The sequence below is a fragment of the Rhinatrema bivittatum genome, chromosome 3 (genome assembly GCF_901001135.1).
Source record: "Rhinatrema bivittatum chromosome 3, aRhiBiv1.1, whole genome shotgun sequence".
In the NCBI taxonomy this organism is placed as follows: Eukaryota; Metazoa; Chordata; class Amphibia; order Gymnophiona; family Rhinatrematidae; genus Rhinatrema; species Rhinatrema bivittatum.
Genome location: NC_042617.1, coordinates 171,023,925 through 171,046,455, shown reverse-complemented (window position 1 = coordinate 171,046,455; position 22,531 = coordinate 171,023,925). Strand labels below are relative to the sequence as shown.

The 22,531-nt window shown below is 42.5% G+C and overlaps 1 protein-coding gene across 1 annotated transcript in view; it reads right to left on the bottom strand.

Moving 5' to 3' along the window:
• MEMO1 (mediator of cell motility 1) overlaps positions 1 to 22,531 on the bottom strand; it is a 226,173-nt gene that overhangs the window by 23,835 nt on the left and 179,807 nt on the right. Inside the window, 1 exon segment of the mRNA XM_029593942.1 lies at positions 10,399 to 10,503. Within this exon segment, the coding sequence (XP_029449802.1) occupies positions 10,399 to 10,503 (105 nt within the window).

Below are 22,531 nucleotides of genomic sequence, written 5' to 3'. Positions count from 1 at the left end.
ATAATTGATGAGAAAACCCAGTCTGTGAAGTAACTGTATTGTGTAATGTAGAGAAGTTAGTGCTCCTTGTTGCGACTGACTTTTTATTAGCCAATCGTCTAGATAAGGGAAGACATGAACACCTTGTTTGTGCAAATGTCCTGCTATTACTGCTAGGCATTTGGTGAATACTCTGGGAGCTGAGGCGAGGCCGAATGGTAAGACTCTGTATTGGAAATGCTGGTGTCCCACCTTGAATCTTAGGTACTTGCGATGAGGTGGGAATATAGGTATGTGAGTATATGCATCTTGGAGATCCAGAGAACAAAGCCAATCCCCCCTTTGTATGAGTGGAAGCATGGTGCCTAAGGATACCATTCTGAATTTTTCTTTCCTTAGAAATTTGTTGAGATTTCTGAGATCTAGAATGGGACGAAGGCCTCCGGTTTTCTTTGGAATGAGGAAATACCGGGAATAGAATCCTCTTCCCTTCTGAGAGTGTGGTACGTGTTCCACAGCTTTTGCTTTCAGAAGAGTAGATAATTCTGTTTGTAATTGAGGAATGTGTTCGAGATAGGAGTTTTGTGGTGGAAACTCCTGAGGGGAAGATGTGAAGTCTAGGTGATAACCCTGATGAACTATGGATAAGACCCACTGATCTGTGGTAATGGTTTCCCATTCGTTGTAAAATTGGGAAATCCTTCCCCCTACTGGCAATTCTGGAGAAGGGTTTGGTTGGCTCTGCTCTCTGGGATGGCTTTCAAAAACCAGAGGTGGAAGCTGTTTGGGGCGGAGGCTGCGGCCTTGCAGCTTGTTGCTGTCTTTGCTGAGGACGTTGTTGAGGTCTTGTAGACCGTGGTCTAGAGGCCTGAGGGTAATATCTCCTTGGCCTGTAGAAAGGACGTCTTGTGTCTCTACGTGGCGGCTTGCGGGTAGGGTGAGGTGCAGTTTCATGTGACAAAGTGGAGAGCTGCTTTAATGTTTCAGAGTGCTCTCTAAGCTGTGCCACAGCGTCTTGCACTTTTGTGCCGAACAAATTATCACCTTGGCAAGGCAAGTCCACTAGTTTGTCCTGTACTTCCGGACGTAAGTCCGAAGCCTTCAGCCAGGCCCATCTTCGCGCACTAATGCCAGATGCTGCAGTTCTGGAAGAAGTCTCAAAAGCATCATATGCCGCTCGTACCTCGTGTTTTCCAGCATCTAGACCCTTTTGCACAATTTGTTGTGCTGCCTCTTGTTGTTGTTGAGGCAAATTCCTCTATCTGTTTCCAGAGATTTCTCTGATGCTGCGTCATATACAGCTGATACGCAGCAATTTTGGAATTCAGCATGGCTCCCTGGTAAATCTTTCTTCCCATAAGGTCTAGGAATCTGTTGTCTTTCCCTGGAGGAATAGAGGCGTGCGTCCTGGATCTGCGTGATTTCTTTTGAGCAGATTCTACGACTAATGAGTTGTGTGGCAGTTGTGGTTTTTCAAAACCTGGGGCTGCTTGAACTAAATACGTGGAGTCCACTCTCCTGTTTACGCCAGGTGTTGTACACGGGTGTTCCCAAATTCTTTGTTGAAGGTGCAGCAGCACTTCATGCACTGGGATAGCCAAGTTATGTTTTGGGGGATCTACAAATTGTAGTATCTCCAGTGTCTGTTGTCTTTCATCTTTTTCAGCTTGGAGCTGAAAAGGGATGGATTCTGACATTTCCTGGATGAACGAGGAAAATGATAAGTCCTCAGGAGGAGATTGTTTCTTAGCCTGAGGCGGAGTACCTTCTGATAAAAAATCTTCTGAAGAATGCTCCGATTGTGTATCCGACCATGTGTCTGTTGGGGGCTGGTATTGATGATGTTCCAGCCTTCTAGATGGTGACACCCCAGATGGGCCTTGTAAAGGATCTTGATTGTCAGGTGAACCATCACTGACTTCACTTTCCTCTTCAGGCTGTGTAGGCAAGGATGCTAAAAGGTCCTGATACCTTTTTGTAAGTATGGCATGCAACCTTTTTTCAGAAGAAACTTCTGGAGCATGCATGGAAGTGTGCTTAGATTTTCCTGATGCCTTCTTTCCTTGTACAGGAGCTCTGGACGGAGCTAGGGTGTAATGAGGTGTTAACTGCGAAGTAGTTGGCATTGATGAAGTTAGGAAAGAAAACATCGAAATGGGAATCATTGAGGAGATGGGCCTGGAAGCCATTGTGGACATCGAGGTTTGTAAAATATTAGATTCCATTGATGGCTCCGGCATTTGAATCGACGATGAGGCTGCTGATATCGGCTGAGTAGCGGGCATCGCTGAAGAACAGCTGGGTACATCTATCGGCATAGACAGGGTTGTTAATGCAGACGCTGCAGCCGGCATCAGCATCGAGATCGATGATGGCACCGGCATCGATATCGAGGACGGCATCGACTCGATAGTCGGCATCGACTGGCCCATCGGCATCGGCCCGGTGGCCGGCATCGACTGAGAAGTCGGCATCGACCCGGCGGTCGGCATCGGCGATGACGCCGGTATCTTCTCCTTAAGGGCATCAGTGACAATTTGCTTAATCAAAGCGGTTAAGTCTGTCACAGAAGTCGATGGCATCGATTCCCCTGTGGGTGTTACGGAGGTCGATGATAGCTTTCGTTGTTTAGGTACCGGTTCCTCTGGCGGTGGCAATGGAGGAATTGAATGGTGCCTACGGTGTTTATGTTTTGTGCGAACCTCAGATACAGATTTTGACGATGCCACGGATGGTGTTGGCGACGAAGCATCCCCCGAACCCTCCGGGATCCTTTTCTTTATCAATATCTTTTTCGATATGTCCACCGGTGAGGATTTAGTCGAAGTCGTGGGCGACGGCTGGATTTGAAAAATCTGAGCCATCTTCTCATGGCGAAGTTTCCTTCCTTTCACCGTCATTTCTTGGCATTGGGCACAAGAGGCGATGTCATGGTCTCCACCCAAACAGCGAACGCACTCGACGTGCGGGTCCGTGATCGACATAGTCCGGTTGCAGGCCGGACATTTTTTGAATCCTGAAGTTTTCTCCGTCGACATCCGTCGATGAATTCGGACTCCCTTTTAGCGAAAAAGTATATGGTGTTTGTCACCAGCCGGTGACAAACCGAGTGAGACCCGTAAGGGGCAAAAAATTGGAAAATGAACTTTATCGTTGTGAGGTAACTCACAGGGCTCCTATAACCCGCGATGCAGCTAGCAGCGCGGGAAAAAAGAAGACTGGAGTGAGACCCCTGTGGCAGGGAATATCATGGCATGCCGGGCATGCTCAGTAGCCTCAGGCAGCCAGTTAAAAGCTTCTAGAAACTTGCCAGAAGTTTTTCCCGCTCAAGGGCTCCGTGAATGACGTCACCCATATGTGAGGACTAGCATCCTGCTTGTCCTGGGATAATGCCTCTTATCTTTCCAATTAGCAGTAGAGATTCTTTGATCCATGCTTGGCTGGTTATCTCCTTCAGGAAACAGGGGAGATGTCTCTGCAGGCATATGTGGGAGACATCTCTCTTGCTTAAAAATAAACTGTCCGTGATAGGTGGCAGAAAGATCAACATTATTAGACTTTTTTTTGCTGAATAAGATCTGAGTAGTGTTATGAAGGCATACGTTTTACATACGTTTGCACAGTTTATGGGGCAGGAGGTTAGAATTTTCCCAGACTTAGCTTGAGTCACCCAGGAAAGAAGGAAAGGGTTCCTGGCTTTACGTCAGGAGACACTTGCTCTTGGGGGGGGGGGGGGGGGGGGGGGGGGGGCGACGTTTTTATTATGTTTTCCCTGTAAGTGTGTGATTAAGTTCCAACAGAATTCATATGGTTTTTTTGCTCCTGAGCAGCTTAGAACATTTACTGATTCTAAAAAGTTGTTTATTGCACCTAGTTTTTCTTCAGTCCTAGAACTGGTCTAATTAAATTAATGCAGGAAGTTTGTTTTAATCTCATAGGAGGGCAATTGCTTATGTTAAACTTTTTTTTTCTTCTTTTGCTCCTCTTTTTCTGTCTCCATCCATATATAATGTGGACTGCTTAGATTTGGAATTTTCTTTATTTTGTAACTTGTTTCCTGAAAATTTTCATTCGTGTTTCCATATCAACGTATTTTGCTTTGTTAAAACTTTAAAACTTAAGTAAAAAAAAAAAAAAAAAAAAATTATATATCACACACACACACACACACACACACACACACACATACAGGGGCAGATTTTAAAAGATTTACGTGTGTAGGGGGGGATATGCGTGCCGGGCCTATTTTCAAACGGCCCAGCGACGCGCGTAAGTCCCGGAGCTTGCAAAAAGGGGCGGGGCATGGCCAGAGGCCTCCACACGGCAGCTGTACCAGGGGTTGTGTGCCGGCATTTGGCCGGCAGGCGTAACTTGTGAGATAAAGGCACGGGTTTTGTTTTTTTTTGGGTTGGGGGGCGGGACAGGTAGGGGAAGATGGAGGGGGGGGGGAATGGGGAAAGCCAGCTGGTCTCCCCTGGGGCTCGGCGGGCACAAGTTGCACTAGTGTGCACCCCCTTGTACGCGCCGACCCCTGATTTTATAACATGCGCGCGCATGTTATAAAATTGGGTGTACATTTCTGTGCGCCGGGTAGCGCACAAATGTACGCCGCGCGTGTACCTTTTAAAATCTGCTCCATACTGTCCTTGAGTTAATCATGTAGCTTGCTAGAATGCTGGAGGAAATATTTTTGCAGATGGTTGTTAGATCTCCATATTCCATGCCAAAATGTCTTTGAAGCTGCATAATTCTCTTTTGTGTAAATGTGTTCATGGTATTATTCAGACACTTTTTCTGCATACTGGCACAAAGCAGGGGAATAGGTTGGCCATCCTTAACCTAAGAACATAAGAAATTGTCATGCTGGGTCAGACCAAGGGTCCATCAAGCCCAGCATCCTGTTTCCAACAGAGGCCAAACCAGGCCACAAGAACCTGGCAATTACCCAAACACCAAGAAGATCCCATGCTACTGATGCAATTAATAGCAGTGGCTAATTGACTAAGTTGCTAATGTTCATGTCCACCCAGCATTATGCTAACCCTAACATTGTCTCAGATCCTACAAACCACTTTTCCTTGGTAGAGTCTCCATTTAATTTAACACCACTAAGGTAAGGCTAACCACCCTGCAAGATTTTAACCTTTTCTCTGTTATCACTTTAATGAAGAGGAACATCTGCCCACATCCATTGCCAATGATCTATTGAACTGGTCCTTTCAAGGGTCCCTCCAGAACCTCCCTGATCTCCCTTAATATCCTAAGATGTATCCTTATCTGGCCCCTTGGTTTTGTCTGCTTTCAATGTTGCTAGTTCCACACAAACACACACTCTGTGAGTGGCAATGGTATCTACCCTACTTTCATAGATAAACTTGCCAGCAATCAGTGGACCCTTCTCCAATCACTTCTTCAGGGAGTAACAAATAGAAGTATTTGTCTAGCATTTCTGCTACATCCTTGTCCCCCTCTACATATTTCTCGTCCCCTCTCATACAATCCTACCTCTGAACTTTAAACTGACATACCTAAAAAAAATCCTGCTTAACCTCTTTAGCTATCTTTTAACTTATGCTTTTTCTTGCCTCTTTCAGATTTACCAAATACTTCTTTCCTTGTGTTATTCGTTTTTGAGATCTTTTATACTTTTTTTTTTAATGCTATCTCTTTTTAAACTTTACTTTTCATCCCACTTCTTTGGAAAACAATGCCAACTTCTTTTTCCTCCTATTTACTTTTCTGACATGAAGATTTGTTTCCTCTATTTTAGCTCCTATTAGATTAGTCTACTGTTCTTCAATGTCACTACATCCTCCCATCTTGCCAACATCTCACTTCTTTGTGTAAATTGCTAGCTGGGCTCAGTGTAAGCTACAGACTTTATGCCGACATACAGTTCTTTTTTTCCCCACGAGATCTTCTTGGTCTGCCACATTTCAGTTTGCATGTGTTTGTCTGCCATAAAAAGATGGTTACTTTATGATAAACTCTCTCTCAAACGTCAATAAAACAGAGGTCATTGTACTAAGCTGCTTTCCATCATATGAAACTCCTGCCGTTTTTTCATTTGAAGGTCAAGATATTCAGATTTTTTATACAGTCCATAATTTAGGAGTAACATTTGATCCTGCACTTTCAACGTAGTCCCATATAAGATTGATTGTACAATCATCTTTCACTAAACTGTGCCTTCTGTATCATTTCAAACCCCACTGCTGATTTTTGTACTATGCTGCAGTCTTTGGTATTAATAAGTCTTGATTATTGTAACTCTTTGAACTTAGGACATCCAGCTAATTTACCACAGTCACTTCAAGTAGTGCAAAATGCAGCTGCTCATGTTCTGACAGATGCCAGCAGACGTGATCATATCATTCTGGTGCTATAATTCCTTAATTGACTCCCTATACAATGGCGCATTCAGTATAAGCCAGCAGTGATCACAAATAAATGGTCAACTCTGTTCTCAGTGTTTATACTTCCTGCGAGCTTTAAGATAGAGTCAGGATCTATTAGATGTCTCCTTTCCATGTATTGCACATTTAAGAACATAAGAACATGCCATACTGGGTCAGACCAAGGGTCCATCAAGCCCAGCATCCTGTTTCCAACAGTGGCCAATCCAGGCCATAAGAACTTGGCAAGTACCCAAAAACTAAGTCTATTCCATGTTACCGTTGCTAGTAATAGCAGTGGCTATTTTCTAAGTCAACTTAATTAATAGCAGATAATGGACTTCTCCTCTAAGAATTTATCCAATCCTTTTTTAAACAAAGGTATACTAACTGAACTAACCACGTCCTCTGGCAACAAATTCCAGAGTTTAATTGTGCGTTGAATGAAGAAGAACTTTCTCCGATTAGTTTTAAATGTGCCACATGCTAACTTCATGTGAGCAGGTGTTCTCAGTTGCCAGCCCCACTTTATCAAACACTCCACTCATTTGCTTACGCAAAATCATGGACATCAGACGTTTAAAAGAGCTCTAAAAACCACCTTATTTAAGAAGGCATTTGAATCATCTGACAAATATTTATCAAATTACTGCAGTTACCCAGATAAGTCAGAATACCTGAAACAAAGCTTATTTGTAGCTCATGTATTTTTGTCAATTTGATGTCCACAATATTTCTTGTTTTTCATATGAATGTTTTATGTTATTTTGTGTATGTATGCACTGTACCCTGCTCTGAACTTTGGAGAGTGTGGGTAACATATTTTAAATAAAATTATTTATTGAAAACTTTGTACTGGCTTCCTATAGAACAAAGAATAAAATTCAAGATTGTCATTTTAGAATCTAGGGTTTTATAAGAAGGCAATCCTTATTTGAAATATTCTTTGGCTTGGTTTTGTCCCCCCCAGGACTTTACTCTCTGAGCATTTATTTTTGCTGGAGGTCTCTGATAAGAGGAATTCAGTCTAAAAGAGATAGTAATCATGCATTCTATTTTGCTGCTCCACACGTTTGGAATAACTTGCCCTTGTCTTTGCGTTGGAAAAGAGATTATAAGGCATTCAGGAAGCTGTTAAAACCACATTTTTTCAACAAATTGACACAACTGATCTGACTGAATAAAGCTAAATGACTCAGTTCCCCTTTTTATTATGCACCGACAAGGGTACTTTAACAAAAAGGTAAATCCTAAAGTTATAACTCTATGTCTCAGTTCTAAAAATTCACGCCTCTTTGTTCTTGTAATTGGCACAAGATCTGGGAAGATCTTTACATTCTGTCCACAATACGAAATAGGAAATTTTTGAAAATAAACTTTCATCAAACTACTGATATCTGTTGATGTAATAAAGGAAAGAATCAAAGTCTCTCTGCCTAGCACTTGAAAGAGAGTTTTCTAGAAAACTCGTAAGGTTGGCTGGAATAGTCAAAGCCTGAGCAGAAGTTCCTTTCATCCCCAGTTGAACCCCAATCTGCAGGCGAATAGTATAATGCCAGCTGTAATTGAGCTATTCCTAAATTTAATTGTTTCTATATTTTCTTTCTCCTTTTGATTTTGTCTTGGAGTCTCAGGTGCATATTTAATATTCCTGGAGATATGGTTTCTATTTAAAGTTATTATTAACATATCATGTTATTTGTATACCTAAGGGTGTATTTTCTTTGAAATGTTTTCTTAAATTTGATGATGTGTGCTTTTTTTTTTTTGCAATTCAATGAAGATTGAATGTAATAATTAACATAATTGTAAACTGAAAAAACTATAAATAAATAAATTAAAAAAAAACAACCCACATTTTTTAAGGAGGCTTTTACTCTTGATGTTTGAATTGTTTCAGTTGATATTGTTGGTTTTTATTACCATATTTGTATGTTTTATGTTACTACTTTTGGATGATGTTGATGTTTCATTGTAACCCACTTAGAAAAGAGCCTGGTAATTGGCATGATATAAGTAATAAAACTGAATAAAAAGGTACTTCCCCATTTTACCAAAGTTGGTATTTTGGAAATCCATACTTTGAACTTTGTGGAGGTAATTTTGTAACAGCCTACATAAATTTATGGGCTGTTACATGCATAAGTTACATGAATATGCAAAGCAAACTTGCACACTAAATTCTGCTCTCTGCACTATGTCAACTCTGTTCCTAATCAGATCATTGTTCCTCAAGTGGACTATTTCATCAATGTCCAAACTCCCTTTTTCTTTGCTGACAATATTGAGAATTTGAAGCCAATATTCAGTAGGCCGGTTAGTGGACAAGTTATCTGGCTAAAGACAGCAGGATAACTTGTCCCATATATTCAGCGAGAAAAACATCCCGCTGAATATACCAGCCTAAAGTTATTGGTTACATATAGCTGGATAACTTAAAAACCTACCCAGCTATGTTTGAATACAGCTGGAAAGGGTTTTTAGTTATCTGCCCTTGTGTGGCTGGATATCCTTAAAAGATATCCAAATAAGTAGTGCTGTCCTTACTTAAGATGGTACTGTGTCTGCGGGGCAATCCCTCCCTCCCCACCCAAAGTGTTACAGTAAGGCCCTGTTAGACTGTGCTTTTCAACCCCGCCCCCCCCCCCTTCCCCCGCAAACCTTTGTAATAACTTAAGAAGGGGCGGGCATTGTGTGTAGACCCCAGACCTGATGCTTAGAAATATTATTTGGCTGTTTCCCCCCCCCCCCCCCCACCCAACCACAAGAAAAACTAATGGCGAACTGTCCCACATCCCCCTGACCCTCCCCATCTCCACCGATACGTTTATGTGCAAACCTGGAGTGAGGGACCCTCTGCCCTGCTTCCGGCGCCTCCAGTGCTGCATCGACGATGCAGTGTTTCTGTCAGTGAGGCACCGGGAGCAGAGCAGAGGGTCCCTCGCTCCCGGTGCCTCACTGACAGAAACACTGCATCGACGATGCAGTGTTTCTGTCAGTGAGGCACCGGGAGCAGAGCAGAGGGTCCCTCGCTCCCGACTTGCATAAAAAGGAATTGAGGGGGAAATGGGGAAGGTCAGAGAGATGTGGGGCAGTCGCCACTAGTTTTTCTTGTGGGGGGGGGGGGGGAGGAATGGGGTAAGGCAGCACAATAAGATTAAGTCAGTATCGGGACTGGGATCAGCATCCAATGCTAGCCCCATTCCTAACTTGTTACAAAGGTTTGAAGAGGGGTGGGGTGGGGGTGGCTGAAAAGCACGGCCCAACAAGGCCTTACTATAACCCTTTGGGGTGGGGAGGGAGGAGATTGCCCCACAGATACAGTACCTTCTTAGATGAGGACAGCGTTACTTAGCCGGATATCTTTTAAAGATCTCCAGCCACATAAGGGTGGATAACTTTAGACTTGCGTCTAAGCAGGTCTAAAGTTATCTGGCTTACCTAGCCAGATATACCAGATATTTGGCTAGGTTAGCCAAATATCTTAATGCCCCCAAAATGCCCCTTTTTTGGTCCACCTATAATTTAGGCAGATAAGTGGCTGAATATGCCACATTTGCCATTTAAACAGATAATTTTCGCGTTATCCATCTAAATGGCTTTTGAATATTGACCTCTTGGTTTATAATTCTTCTAACTGATGACCCCAGTAAGCATGTCATCTTTTAGTTTCTTTCTAAATGTGCTTCCAGGTTAATGGTAATGGAGACCCTTCAGCAATACATGTTCTGTTATGAGTAGGGCCATACCTAAATTGCAAGATAATCTTTAAATATCTGTTGGCTGAGTGGCAGATAAGATAATATATATCAATATTTTTCACAGTTTTGTCTAAAAGGCTAAAAAAAATTAATATTTTTCTACAATTTGGTCTGTCTTGATCGCTACTCAGCTGCAACTATTTGAAGTTCATCCTGCAATTTAGGTAGGACCCTTCTTATCCAATATTAGCAATGAAAGCATTAAGAAAGTGAAATTTGAGAATTATACTTTAAGTATATTTAAAAGTGAAAGCAGTACTCACATTTAATAATACCCCGATGGGATGTCTTCCACATATTGTATTATGGTACTTTTTCAAGTAATTGCTAAAAGATACAGGATCTAACTGTTCTATAATGCTCATACCCTGAAAGAAACAATATATAGCCAAGATTACTTCCTATGCACATCACACCCTAATAAAGAACATGTTGAGACTATGATATATTATTATTAAAAAAAAAAAAAAAAAAAGCATGCACTTTTGAGAGTAGCTCTTACAAGTGGAATACACTAAATGTGATTCTTGTAATTTGAATTTCACTTTTAAAATATTACATACCCCAGTTATAAAATTTAAAGCTATGATCCTGAGCTCATTTAAGAAAAATTATTCAGCTACACTTATCTTTTAAAAAAAACAAACAAAAAAAACTGTTATAACAGATACTTTAAAGCAGCAGATTTTTAAAAATAATCTTTTCATTCTCTCTTTGCCTCTATTGCTTCTTCTTTTGGCTTTATTCCAGGATGTTCTCTTTTTGTCATGAAGCGTTTCATTTTGGTTTTAAATTTTAAAAATGCTTTTCTGACCATGTCCTGATTTTAAAAATCTCCTTCCCAGCGTTCACGCTTAAGCCGTGTATGCTGTAATCATGCTTTAATGTGTCAGCGCGATTCCTGGATGGGATTCTAATAAAAGATCAGCACAATAGTGCTCACATTTATTGATAAGGATGGAAGTGCTTAAGTCAAGTTTCAAAAACTCAAACACAAATATCTTCCCAAGACTGAATTAAAGAAAAATTGAACATAAAAGATGTAACGGGTTTAACTTGTTTTAACCTGCAACAGAATTATCAAAACATTTTTGCTAACACTGCTGCTTTAAAGGTGCTATATAAGGGCCAGGTCAGTCCAGTGGCAGTGCTGTATACTGTCATGTGGGAGACCTGAGTTCAATTCCCAAGCCTGCTCCTTGGGTCAGCTAGGGATGCTGTAGAGGCAGCATTCACAGTTCCTATGGGTAGAGAGTGATGAGGAAGGAAGAATCTGTCCTCATGTTGACACTTAGTAACTAGACTTAAGATGCATAAGGTTTGCAGAAAGCTGTCTTGTGATCCTGCAATAACTGGGCTAGATGAGAGAAGTGACCAAGAAAATTCCCAAGTAATTGTAAATGAAGGTTCATGGCGCTAAAGTGCCAGATCTGATTTAACAGGAAGCCCAAAGGAGCAAATAGTAAACTGTAGGGCTAAAAAAAAGGGTGCTAGATAAGCAAGACAGTAACAGAATTCAAACATGACTGAGCCAGATAAGAAAATGGTAAGAAAGAGGTAGAATACCTAAGATCAGGTAAGGTCTGAAGGGACACAGTAAGCAGGATAACCTGGGTGGATTAGGTGAATCAATAGGTCATCTGTTGATAACTACCAAGTAGCAAATGATATTACAAGTGATGATGGACCATATGCAGTTCTTTCAGACCTTCAAAGTTGGTTTTCACACCAACACATTTTTAAAATAGCCCAAAATTAAACAAATGAATCTATAAATTATAAAGTTAAAAGGTGACAAATATGACAGCTTTGGTTTGCATCTACAAAGGCTCAATGATTAGCAAATGTTTAGTAAGGTTTTTCTTTGGTATGGCATTTTTCTCCTGCTTCTCTGGGCTTTCAGATCATAGTTAGTATCAACTACCAAGTATTTTTGTTCCACAATATTTAAATCCTTTCCCATATTTCCCAGCCATCAAAGTGGTAATACTTGACCAAGAACCACAGACCACAACTCCCTCCAGAATCCAGTATGTTAGCCAAGTCAGGTGAAAATCTTATTTACATATAAAATAAGTATAATATAGCTGCAATGACATCTTTTCTTCCAGAATTCACCAAAATTGGTTTGTGCAATAATTATTTCCTCTTTGAAACAGTACACAATAGAAAAAATATATATATATTTTAGGGGTACCATCAGCAAACTTCCCAGCTTCTTTTGGGTTGGTCAGAGGAAACATTTTATTATAAAACAAACCGTTCATCTGATCTTCAAAATTAATATTTAGCAGCTTTCACTTGATAAGTCATGTGCAGACAACTGTACAAAAATGATAATTGTGATAGTAAGTTTGCTTACCTGTTAACAGAGTTCTCTGTAGATATAAGTATGAATAGGTCATTGTGTGTGGGTGACCATCATCCGATGGTACAGACAGTCCCCAGCTTTCAGAACTTGTTCCTGCGCACACATGCTAACTCATGAGCCCCTCAGTTTCTTCTAGAACTTAAGCTTTAGCGAGGTAGTCGACTCTCCAGGGTGGTGGGTGGGTATTAAGAATGGCTAATTCATCCTGCTTTCTACACAGAAACCTTTTTACATATAAGTAAACTTGCTTTCTCTAACAATAAGCTGGCATGAATTAGCCATAACACGTGGGGAGTCCCAAGCTGAAAACCATATAGCAGCTGTGTAAATGTCATCAACAGAAGTGGTTCTGAGATAAACCACTTAAGTCGCCTTAGCTCTCACTTGCCTTGACAATATGTAATCTGTAAGCTGGCTAGCACACAACCGTGCACTATCCAGTCTGCTAGCCAACTGGATAAAATTCATTTAGCAATTGCAATTCCTAATCTCTTTGGATGAAAGGACATGAAAAGTTGAGAAACAGTGATGTTGAGTCCTTTTTAGGTAATACGCCAGGGCTTTTACATTCCAAGGAGTGAAGAGCCTATTCTCTTTTGTGCGCATGTGGTCTTGGAAAGAACATTAAGTAGCACAATAGCTTGATTAATGTGGAATGCAGATTCCACTTTCAGAAGAAACTTGGGGTGAGTACATAAAATCCACTCTATTCTGAGGAGAAGGGATCCAGATTGCTTGTCGCATACCAAATCGAAAATACACAAAATTCCTGCCACAATCACTGTAAGGCATTTTGTGTACACCCTTGGAGATGCTGAGCCGAAAGAGGGGTACCTTGTTTCATTAAGTGTGCATCCTTCACCATGAATCTGAGGAACTTCCAATGAGCAGGATGAATGGAAATGTGTGTATATGCATCTTTCAGATCAAGAGCACACAACGAACCCTTCTGTTGAAGGAAAAGGCAAACCATCAAGAGAGATTTATCCTCTCTGGAACCAACAACTTGTTTAGTCTTCACAAGTCCAGTATAGGTCTTTATTCCCCCTCTCCATTACAGACAGTTTTGGGATTAGGAAATGCCAAGAACAGAATCTCTGGTCACATTCCTAGGAAGGTACCAGTTCTACTGCCTTCTGAAGGAGAAACGATTCTACCTCCAACCGCAGTTGAGCAGATTAAGAAGGATCAGAGTTGAAGACCAAAATCTGGTGAGTCAGAGGGTGAGAGAAGCATAAGTGCCATATTTCAAAAATTTTCAGAACCCCCCGCAGTTCTTGCTAATCTGGAGTCATTCCAAAAAGGACTGAACTCTTCCCCCCCAGTGGAGAAAGTGGGGAGGCAAGCCTCAGTCATTAAAAATGGGGCCCAGCTGGAGGAGATCCAAGATGGCTGATGCATAGTCTGCAGTGTGAACAGCGTCGGGCTGAATACTTAAAGAATTACCTGTTATTTTGTTTTGCCTGAATGGGAAGGAAAAGGAAACCACAAGCTGGGAACTTCCCTGCAGTACCTGCTCCTGCTACCTTGACTGGCCCAATGGATGCACACATTTTGCGAAGCAGCCCGATATCGGGGCCTCAGCTGCTTGAGGGAGGGGGATCGGAGCTCCCCTCTCTCCCTGGCTCAATTTCGCCTTTGAGCCCCGAAGAAGAGAGACTACCACCCGATAATCCTGCATTCGCCAGGAGCAACCGCGAATCGGAGGAAACGCCGACAGCCCACACAGCAGTTGGGGCGGTACCAGCAGGGTCCGTAGCGGCAGCAATGGCGGTGGAGAGCCCAGGATACAGCCTGGGCCAGTTGCAGGATATCGAGCAAGGAGCCAGACCGAAGGAATCTTGGAGAGACAGCAAAGGTACTGCTCCCATACAACCTGGTGGGATTTCAGCTTTAACTTCAGTAATAAGACCGTCTGTCTTCACCTTAGAGAATATCTGTGACGCTATCTTGGAGCTAAAAGCTTTAATAACTCAGCAAGTTTCTATTTTGACTTTGAAATTTGGGGACTTGGAAAGTAAAATGACAGATATCCAATGTGACAACTGAATGTGAACAACTAATAATATCAGTAAGGGTTCAATCTAACTCTGTTGCAATAGACCCAAGCGGTATTAATTAAGGAAAATACAAATTTGAATACAAGGATAGAAGTGCTAGAGAACGCTGTAAGAAACAGGAACCTTAGATTAATAAATTTTCCAAAATTGCCGTTAATTCCTCCCAGGGAGATGTTTAAGAGGTACCTGGTAGAGGTATTGAAGGTTCCGGAAAATGTGATCCCTCCGGTTTCGAAAATATATTACCTACCACAGTTTAAAAAAGCTCCTGAGAACCAGCATGGAAATCAGGTTGAAGATGAGGTGTTTACACCATTAATACCAGTCAGAGAGCCTACTATAGATGTGTCAGCATTGCTTGAATCCTCTGATACAGAGATGGCTGTACCCGCTACATTAATTATAGCTTTAACTTTAGAACCGGATAAAGACTGGTTATTAAAATTGTATTTCTGTCATAGAACTGAGCAGTTCCTACACTACAAGGTCAAAATATTTCCAGATGTCGCCAGGCAAACTCAAAAGAAGAGAAGACAGTTTTTGTTAATGCGTTCACAAGTTCAACAAGCTGGGGGAGTATTTTTTCTTAAATTCCCATGCAAATGCATGATTAAATTTCAAAATAAATCATATGTTTTTTATGATCCCCCCCAACTTACTCAGTTTCTGGTTGGGAAAACATAACCTGCTGTACTTGATGAGAATCCTCAGGCATAATCTCTTTGCTAAATCTCATTGTATAATGGCTGTTTTTGTGACTTTTGCTATTTCTTCGTAAATCGGCCACAAGAGCCGCGGATTTTGATTTTTTTTTCCTTAGGTTGAGAGATGGATCTCCCCTATTTTGAGGGCTGAATTTAAAGATTGAGAGAAAATTGAAATTTTGGCATTTACATGTTAAAAATGTTTTGTTTTGTTTTTTAATACTGGTGACACTCTCATATCTTTAATTTTTTTCTGTTAAGATGTAATGTTTTGTTTAATTGAAAAATTGCATTAAAAAAAAAAATGGGGCCCAGCTTAGATTGATGCCTTTTCCTCTTCTGACCTTGAGTGGTCAGCTGCTGTTGCTGAAGAATGGGAGAAACTCGATAATGCTGAAAAGAGCAGAAGGGACATTTCTGGAAGAATGGGCACTTGTAAACAGTATGGCACTGGGCAGGGACTGGATAGTCCCCCAACCACAGCTGATTGTAGAATTGACTGATGCACTTTAATCACCATAATCTCTTGAATTTTTGTCACTGAAGAGATTGTCCCATATACAAGACAAATCCTGAGACAACCATGCACATCCTCCCAAAAGCGCACTTGGCTGCAAATATGCAAAACTGTGGGCCCCTATAAAAGCCGACAAAGTCTGACCACATTATCAAACGTTTAGTAAATGGAATGCATAAGGTGTTTCTCACCTCCAAGTCTTCCACTGCTCAGCAGAAGTGGACTGGTTCTGAGTACAATTCCCTTGAGGGTTCTTAGCTGCAAATAATGCACTATGCAGAGCTGATAAGCTGCAATTTGGACACTCCGCATGGAACCCTGGAAGACCTTAACCTCAAATGCATCTGATGCCTTCAGGTCCTTCCCTAGATGACACGTTAGAGTGATAATGATTTCCACCACTACATAATGATGTAGTAAATGGACCACCTCACATCCCAAGGAAACCTGCACTATATTTCAAGTCTAGCATCCTCAAATGAAGGCCCTAAAGAAATAAGTGAATTGGGAAAGCTGGGCGAATCCACTAGGAACTAAAGAAACTGAAGGAGTCTGAAGAGTGTTCCTGCAATTTTTGTTTGACACTAACAGTCTTTGTTAGCTTATCCAAGAACCTGGGGTAGCAGAGATCCTCTGGAAGGGAGCTATGCTATGGCAAGTTGACAGGAGATCAGATTAAATTTCTGTCGAGTCCTCCTCATCCCTGGACCATGAAGGAACACTAAGCCACAACCCTGATGATGATGAAGGCAACGGAAGTGGAGACTTCTGCTGGTCTGGTAGGGAAAGGTTTGGGAGAAACTTGGAGCAGATAGAACCTGCTTCTTCACTCGCTGATCCCTAAAAAGGACTCTCTCGACCTCACAATGAAGAATTACTCCAAACATCAGAAGTTCTTGAAGTAAAGTATGCACCAGCATAGAACTTGGAACAGCCCCATGATGTGGGAAAGTTTCTTTCATCTTTGACAGAAGTTCTAAGCTCCCTCTTCTATATTCATGTTTAAAAGAGACAAAAAAACCCTTTTCACTAGATCCAATAACTTGGCTCCTACTGGCTGGGAAAATCTGAGTCAGTCTGAGAGACATCTTCAGAAACCCGGATCAGCTCATCCTCATTCGGGGTTGTTGGTAAAGCTGAAGATGAACCTGGCACCTCAGCCACTCCTGAGTTAATTGTGGCTAGCTCCAAGACATACTGTACTGGTTGTTTTGACAACTCCTGTTGACTAGCATCTCATTCTATTAATCACAACTGTAGCACCTTCTTTTGCCATGACATCCATCACATCCATCACAGTTCTCAGAAACCTGCACCAAAATGCTCTGTTCTGACCTCATTGACGGTGCAGCAATCTGCCATGCTGAGTGCATTAACTACATTTTGGAATGCAAACTTTAAGCTGATGACATGGATGGCGCCCTGGAGCCACATAAAAGAGATGGCGCAGCACCATGGGGATCATCCTGAACAATGTACAAAGATCTCTCCTTTGCTGATGAGACTATGTTCCAACAGTGTCGAAGAGGGACCCACTCCAGAGAAGCTCTGCATTGATGGCGCCAATTTTCTCTTCAGCTCGGAGAGGGATGATCCCAAAGGGGGTCCTTTGTGCTACTTAGATGCTTTTCTCTGCCCATTTCACACCCCATCCCCTCTGTGCTTCATTCAGCACTACAGGCTTCTGAGCAATATTCAACCCCTGATCTGAGGTGGAGGTTGGCATCACGAGCCACAGAGGGAGCCTTCCTGTGCTCATGGGATCAAATGGGGGAAACTTTCCACCTCAACTTCTCATGCTGGGAGCCCAGCAACACTTTGCTCCTCAACAAAGAGCAGCTCTGTTGTTCCACTTCACACCATGGCTTGGGGCTCTTACCTACTGTCACTTTCCTTAAGGCCTCCATCTTCCAGGCGAAGTACTGCTGCACCCTGAGGGACAGCCAACCATAGTTATAGTAGTTGGAGTCATGGTCCAGGCCCAAGCATTGATAGCAGACGGAATATATATCCATGATAGGTATTCAGTGCCCAAAGATGCAGGCATTAAACCCCCTTTCTGCAGGCATTTTAGCTTTTAGCTTCTGTGTACTTTGACATCTTTTATTTATTTATTTTTTGAGAACTTAAATATTCTGCTTGAGGGGCTGCAAGGAAGCAGCAGAAAATACTTGAAAGCAACAACGCAGATAAGGGCATTAGGCCCCAGGTTAGAAAACAATTCAAGAGAGACTAGGACACATCCAGGTGGGTAGCTCAGATGAAGACAGATCAAGGCATTCATAAGGTAGTGTGCACATGCAGGCATTCCTGCACATTGTGATGCAGTGCAGCACTGCCGGAGTCAGGAACAGCCCCGGCACCATAGGATGAAGTCAGGTAATACCAGAGGCAGACAGCAAAGGGCGTTGTCGAAGGCAGCAAAAACTACAACTCCCAGGTTCTTATAACCACCACCTGACCCGTGGGCAGAGCAAGAGGGGAAACAGCTGTCAGAGTTAAACGATAATGAGTCAGACACAGCTGAATCGACTGAGTTGGAGGAAGGGGGCGTGCCGGCATGGTGGGAATGGCCAGAAAAACCTAGCTCCTCTGAACAGGAGGAAAGGATGGAGGTAGGTTCTGGTGGAGAGGAATCCTCCAGCTCAGCCATGGATACTGAGTAGCCAGGAAGGGGGAGAGTTACAACTCATACCTTAAAGGAAAGTGGGGAGAAAGGGCTCTATAGAGCATGTGGGGTAAATGCTTTACAGAAGGTCTTTGACTTAATAGTAAAACTGGTCAAGCACCCGCCTGTGGGGAGCGGGAGTGCTGGGAGAGTGAACTAGATGTTCGGGCAGTGAGTTCCCAATAACTGGTGGAGGTGAGGGTGATGAAATAATGGTAATGAACATTTGAATTGCCTTATAAACTGTTTTGAAGAAAACTGTGTCTTTGCACTGTCTTTTACTTGGGGGGTGGTTTCACCACCCACTCCATCTAAGGAGAACCCTGAAGCCAAACAGAGGCAGGGTCTGCTTAGACCAGGACCTAGGGAGTTACAAGCGCCTGGCTGGTCCAGGGGCAAAGAGGGACTCCCTGAAAATGTAACCAGGAACCCAGAGGAGTGGCAGATCCGGGCAGCGCTGGCGGTGAGCCGTTACAACATGCACATTAAAGTCTTTACTGAACTCTTGAGAAATGGGTGCATGTTGATGCCAGATCATGTCACCCATGTGTAATAGCCAATTCATCCTGCTTGTCAATGGAAAAACCTTCATGACTATCCAATCATGCTCAGACTGCGAAGTGGATAAAAACTGATTATCCAAAATTTCATTCCACCAAAATATGACATTAACAAATTAGTACATTTTTATTCAGTGGATTAATTCCTGGAACTCCATCCTGAGATTTGAAATGTTTGGATCCCCAACATCTTCAGATTAAAAAATATTGTAATATGAAATGTAGACAGACCATGAGAAGAAAAAATAAGGACTGACTGAATAAAAAAGATCCAAGCAGTACTATGAAGGGAACTTATAAAAGAGAATTTACAAAAGAGAATTATGGAGAAATTACTACTTACCTGATAATTTCCTTTCCTCTAAGGAGGGAAGGCTAATCCACACCATTGGGTATGCACCTCTACCAGCAGATAGAGACAGGGCAGAAGCTGACATCACAGACATATAGTCCTGCCCCTAAATCAGCCCACCAGTATTCTCTGGAAAAGTCAAACTGTGGATAAACTGGTTATACAGGAATATGATTAACAGTGAACCAACATGTTTTCACCCAATTGAGAACACAGAGCTCAGACAAAAGCATTAACATGCACTAATCTCAGGGGCTGGTCATATCACTTACCAGTCCTTCAATGAATAAACAGAATAATGTCTTGTATCGCCCACAAAAAGGGACAAGCTAAAAGCAAATAGGCAGCAGAGGGTGGGTTGTGGATTAGTCTGCCCTCCTTAGAGGAAAGGAAATTATCAGATAAGTAGTAATTTCTCCTTCCTCTGCATTCAGGTAGGCTAATCCACACCAGTGGAATGTACCAAAGCTACTTCCGAACAGAACAGGAAGCTGCCCGCGGTGCAGTCAACACTGAATGCACAAAGTCTGCGCCCTTTGCAGCCTGAAAGTCCAAGTGATAATGCTTGGGAATGTGCACAACGAAGATCATGTTGTTGCTCGGGAAATCTTGTCAGGAGAGAAGAACCAACTCTCCCGCACCCAATACCGTCGAATGCACTCTAACTTACCAAGAGAAAGAAGCCTTGGCATCCGGGCTATAGCTGCCTATGTTGCTATATCCCCTTGTTTTCCTCCACTATGGAGCAAAAACAACCAATCTGACTACCTGAAAGATTCAGAAACCTTCAAGTATCTCATCTGATGCCACTTGACATCCACTGCATGCAAAAAACAAGACACACTCATCATGAACTCACTCCAACGTGGGCAGGGGAATAGAGTCAAGTGAAATTTCAGAAACCACTTGTGGCAAGAAGGAAGGCATTGCCTCAAGTCGAACTGCCCCCAGAGGCAGGCACAAAGACAGCTCATGGCAAAAAAGATCTCGCAGCCCGGAAACCTGATGTGCTGAACAGATTACTATGAGAAAAAAAAATACTTCCATGCAAGTAAGCTGCAAGTAACGCCCAGACAAAGGATGAAAGTTGGAATTTGCCAAAAACAGTCAAGACCTGATGAAAGTCCCGCAGTGGCACCAGTAGCTGCAGGGGAAGCCGAAAATGTTTCACTCCCTTCATGAAGCGGGTCCAAAGACACACCTGCTATAAAGAATGAGAGTTGCTACCTGAACCTTCAGGGTGGAAAAGACCAAACTTGTAATCAAATCTTCCGGCAAAAATTCTAAGAGTAAGGAATTTCTTCTTGAGAGGTTAAAGACCTCACTCCTCACACCAGGCCTGGAAAATTTCTAAGAAAAAAAAAAAGCCAGAGAGATAAAACATTTTGTGGCCTGGAGCAAAGTGGAAATCACTGCAGAATACCACATTTCAGCTACCGAACTCTCTCAAGGACCAAACTGTAAAACAAAATCAACCCGTAACCTGAATTAGCATAGGTCCCTGAAGCAAATGATAGCTCATGTACAACATGCTGAGAGAAATGCCCACTAGCAGCCTCTGCAGATCAGCAAACATGGCCTCCAGGGTCAATCTGTAGCGACCAACTTCAGTTTAGATAGCAATCTTGAGATAGATGATGCCTATGTTCCTGGTGGGAAGGTTTATAATATCCTACTCCGTGGCCACACCTGAATGAGGGCACCATTATTTTGTATTCTCAGATCGCCAACTGAAGAAATGTGGTACTTTCGCAATAATCGGACAACTGTGATGCACCAAAAGGAGTTGAAAGGTTTCTGTGCTGCCTATGTGATTGATGTAGACCACTGTCTATGTATTGTCTGACAGTACAGTGAGCAGAAGAGTTTCCAGCCGCTCGGAGAAGCACAAACATGCTAGATGGACTGCACACACCTCAAAGTCCCATAACTCAGACAGTTTGCATCAGATATGAAAACCAAACAGCCCGGTTCCTCCAGGGAAATCTCTCCCTGAGATGATCCACTTGTAGTCACCATTGCAACTGGACTTTCACCATCAAGGGGCAAGAGAAACCACACTGTACACTCCTGCGACCGCAGATGCCACCGAGAGAGCAATGGGCAATGAAGATTTATTTATTTAAAACTTTTATATACATAAAACGGGGGGGGAACGAGCAACAAGGAAAAGCAGAAAGATAGCAAACGAAACATGATTAAAGTGAAACAACAATATAACTATCAAGAATCAAAAATTAATACGAAGGTTCCAGATTCGATACAATATACCATGGTGCAAGTCTTGGTAAGGGGGCACTACAGGTGGATGGGGGTGGGAAGCTAGTCCAGGTAAGCTTGCTTAAAGAGCCACATCTTTAATTTCTTTTTGAATTTGATGGGGCAAGGTTCGAGGTGGAGATTTGAAGGCAAAGAGTTCCATCGAGAGGGACCTGCAATAGTGATAGCGCGATCTCTTGTGGAGGAGAGATGTGCTTCTTTGAGAGAAGGCACATGGAGAGCACCTTTGTTGTTTGTTCTGATGGGACGCTTAGAGTGTGTGAGAGTGAAGGGAGCATCGAGCCAGTTAGAGTTGTGGATGTTTATAGATTTATGGATAATGGTGAGGGTTTTGTAGAGGATCCGAGAGTGGATGGGGAGTCAATGTAAATCCTTAAGGATAGGAGTGATATGGTCTGATTTACAGGCATTGGCGATGGTCCTGGCTACAGCATTCTGGAACATTTGGAGAGGTTTTTTGGTGGAATAGGGTAACCCTAGGAGGAGGGAGTTACAATAGTCCCATTTAGAGGGAAGTGTGGCTTGGATGATGGTGCAGAAGTCGTGAGTGTGGAGTAATGGTTTTAATTTTTTTAGTACGTTGAGCTTGAAGAAGCCCTCTGAGGATCGTACTAATATATTTCTTGAAATTCAATTGCTGGTCTAGGTAAACACCTAGGTCTCTTACCAGGTGGGTGTGTGGTGATGGTGTTGAATGCCGGGTCATTTGCAAGGGAAGGTTTAGGAGTTTGATGTTGGGTGATGAAGAGCAGCTCCGTTTTATTGGTGTTTAGGGCAAGGTGAAGATTAGAGAGTAGGGAGTTAATGGATGAAAGGCAGGTTTCCCAATACTTTAGCACGTCAGAGATAGAGTCATGAACTGGAATGATGATTTGGACATCATA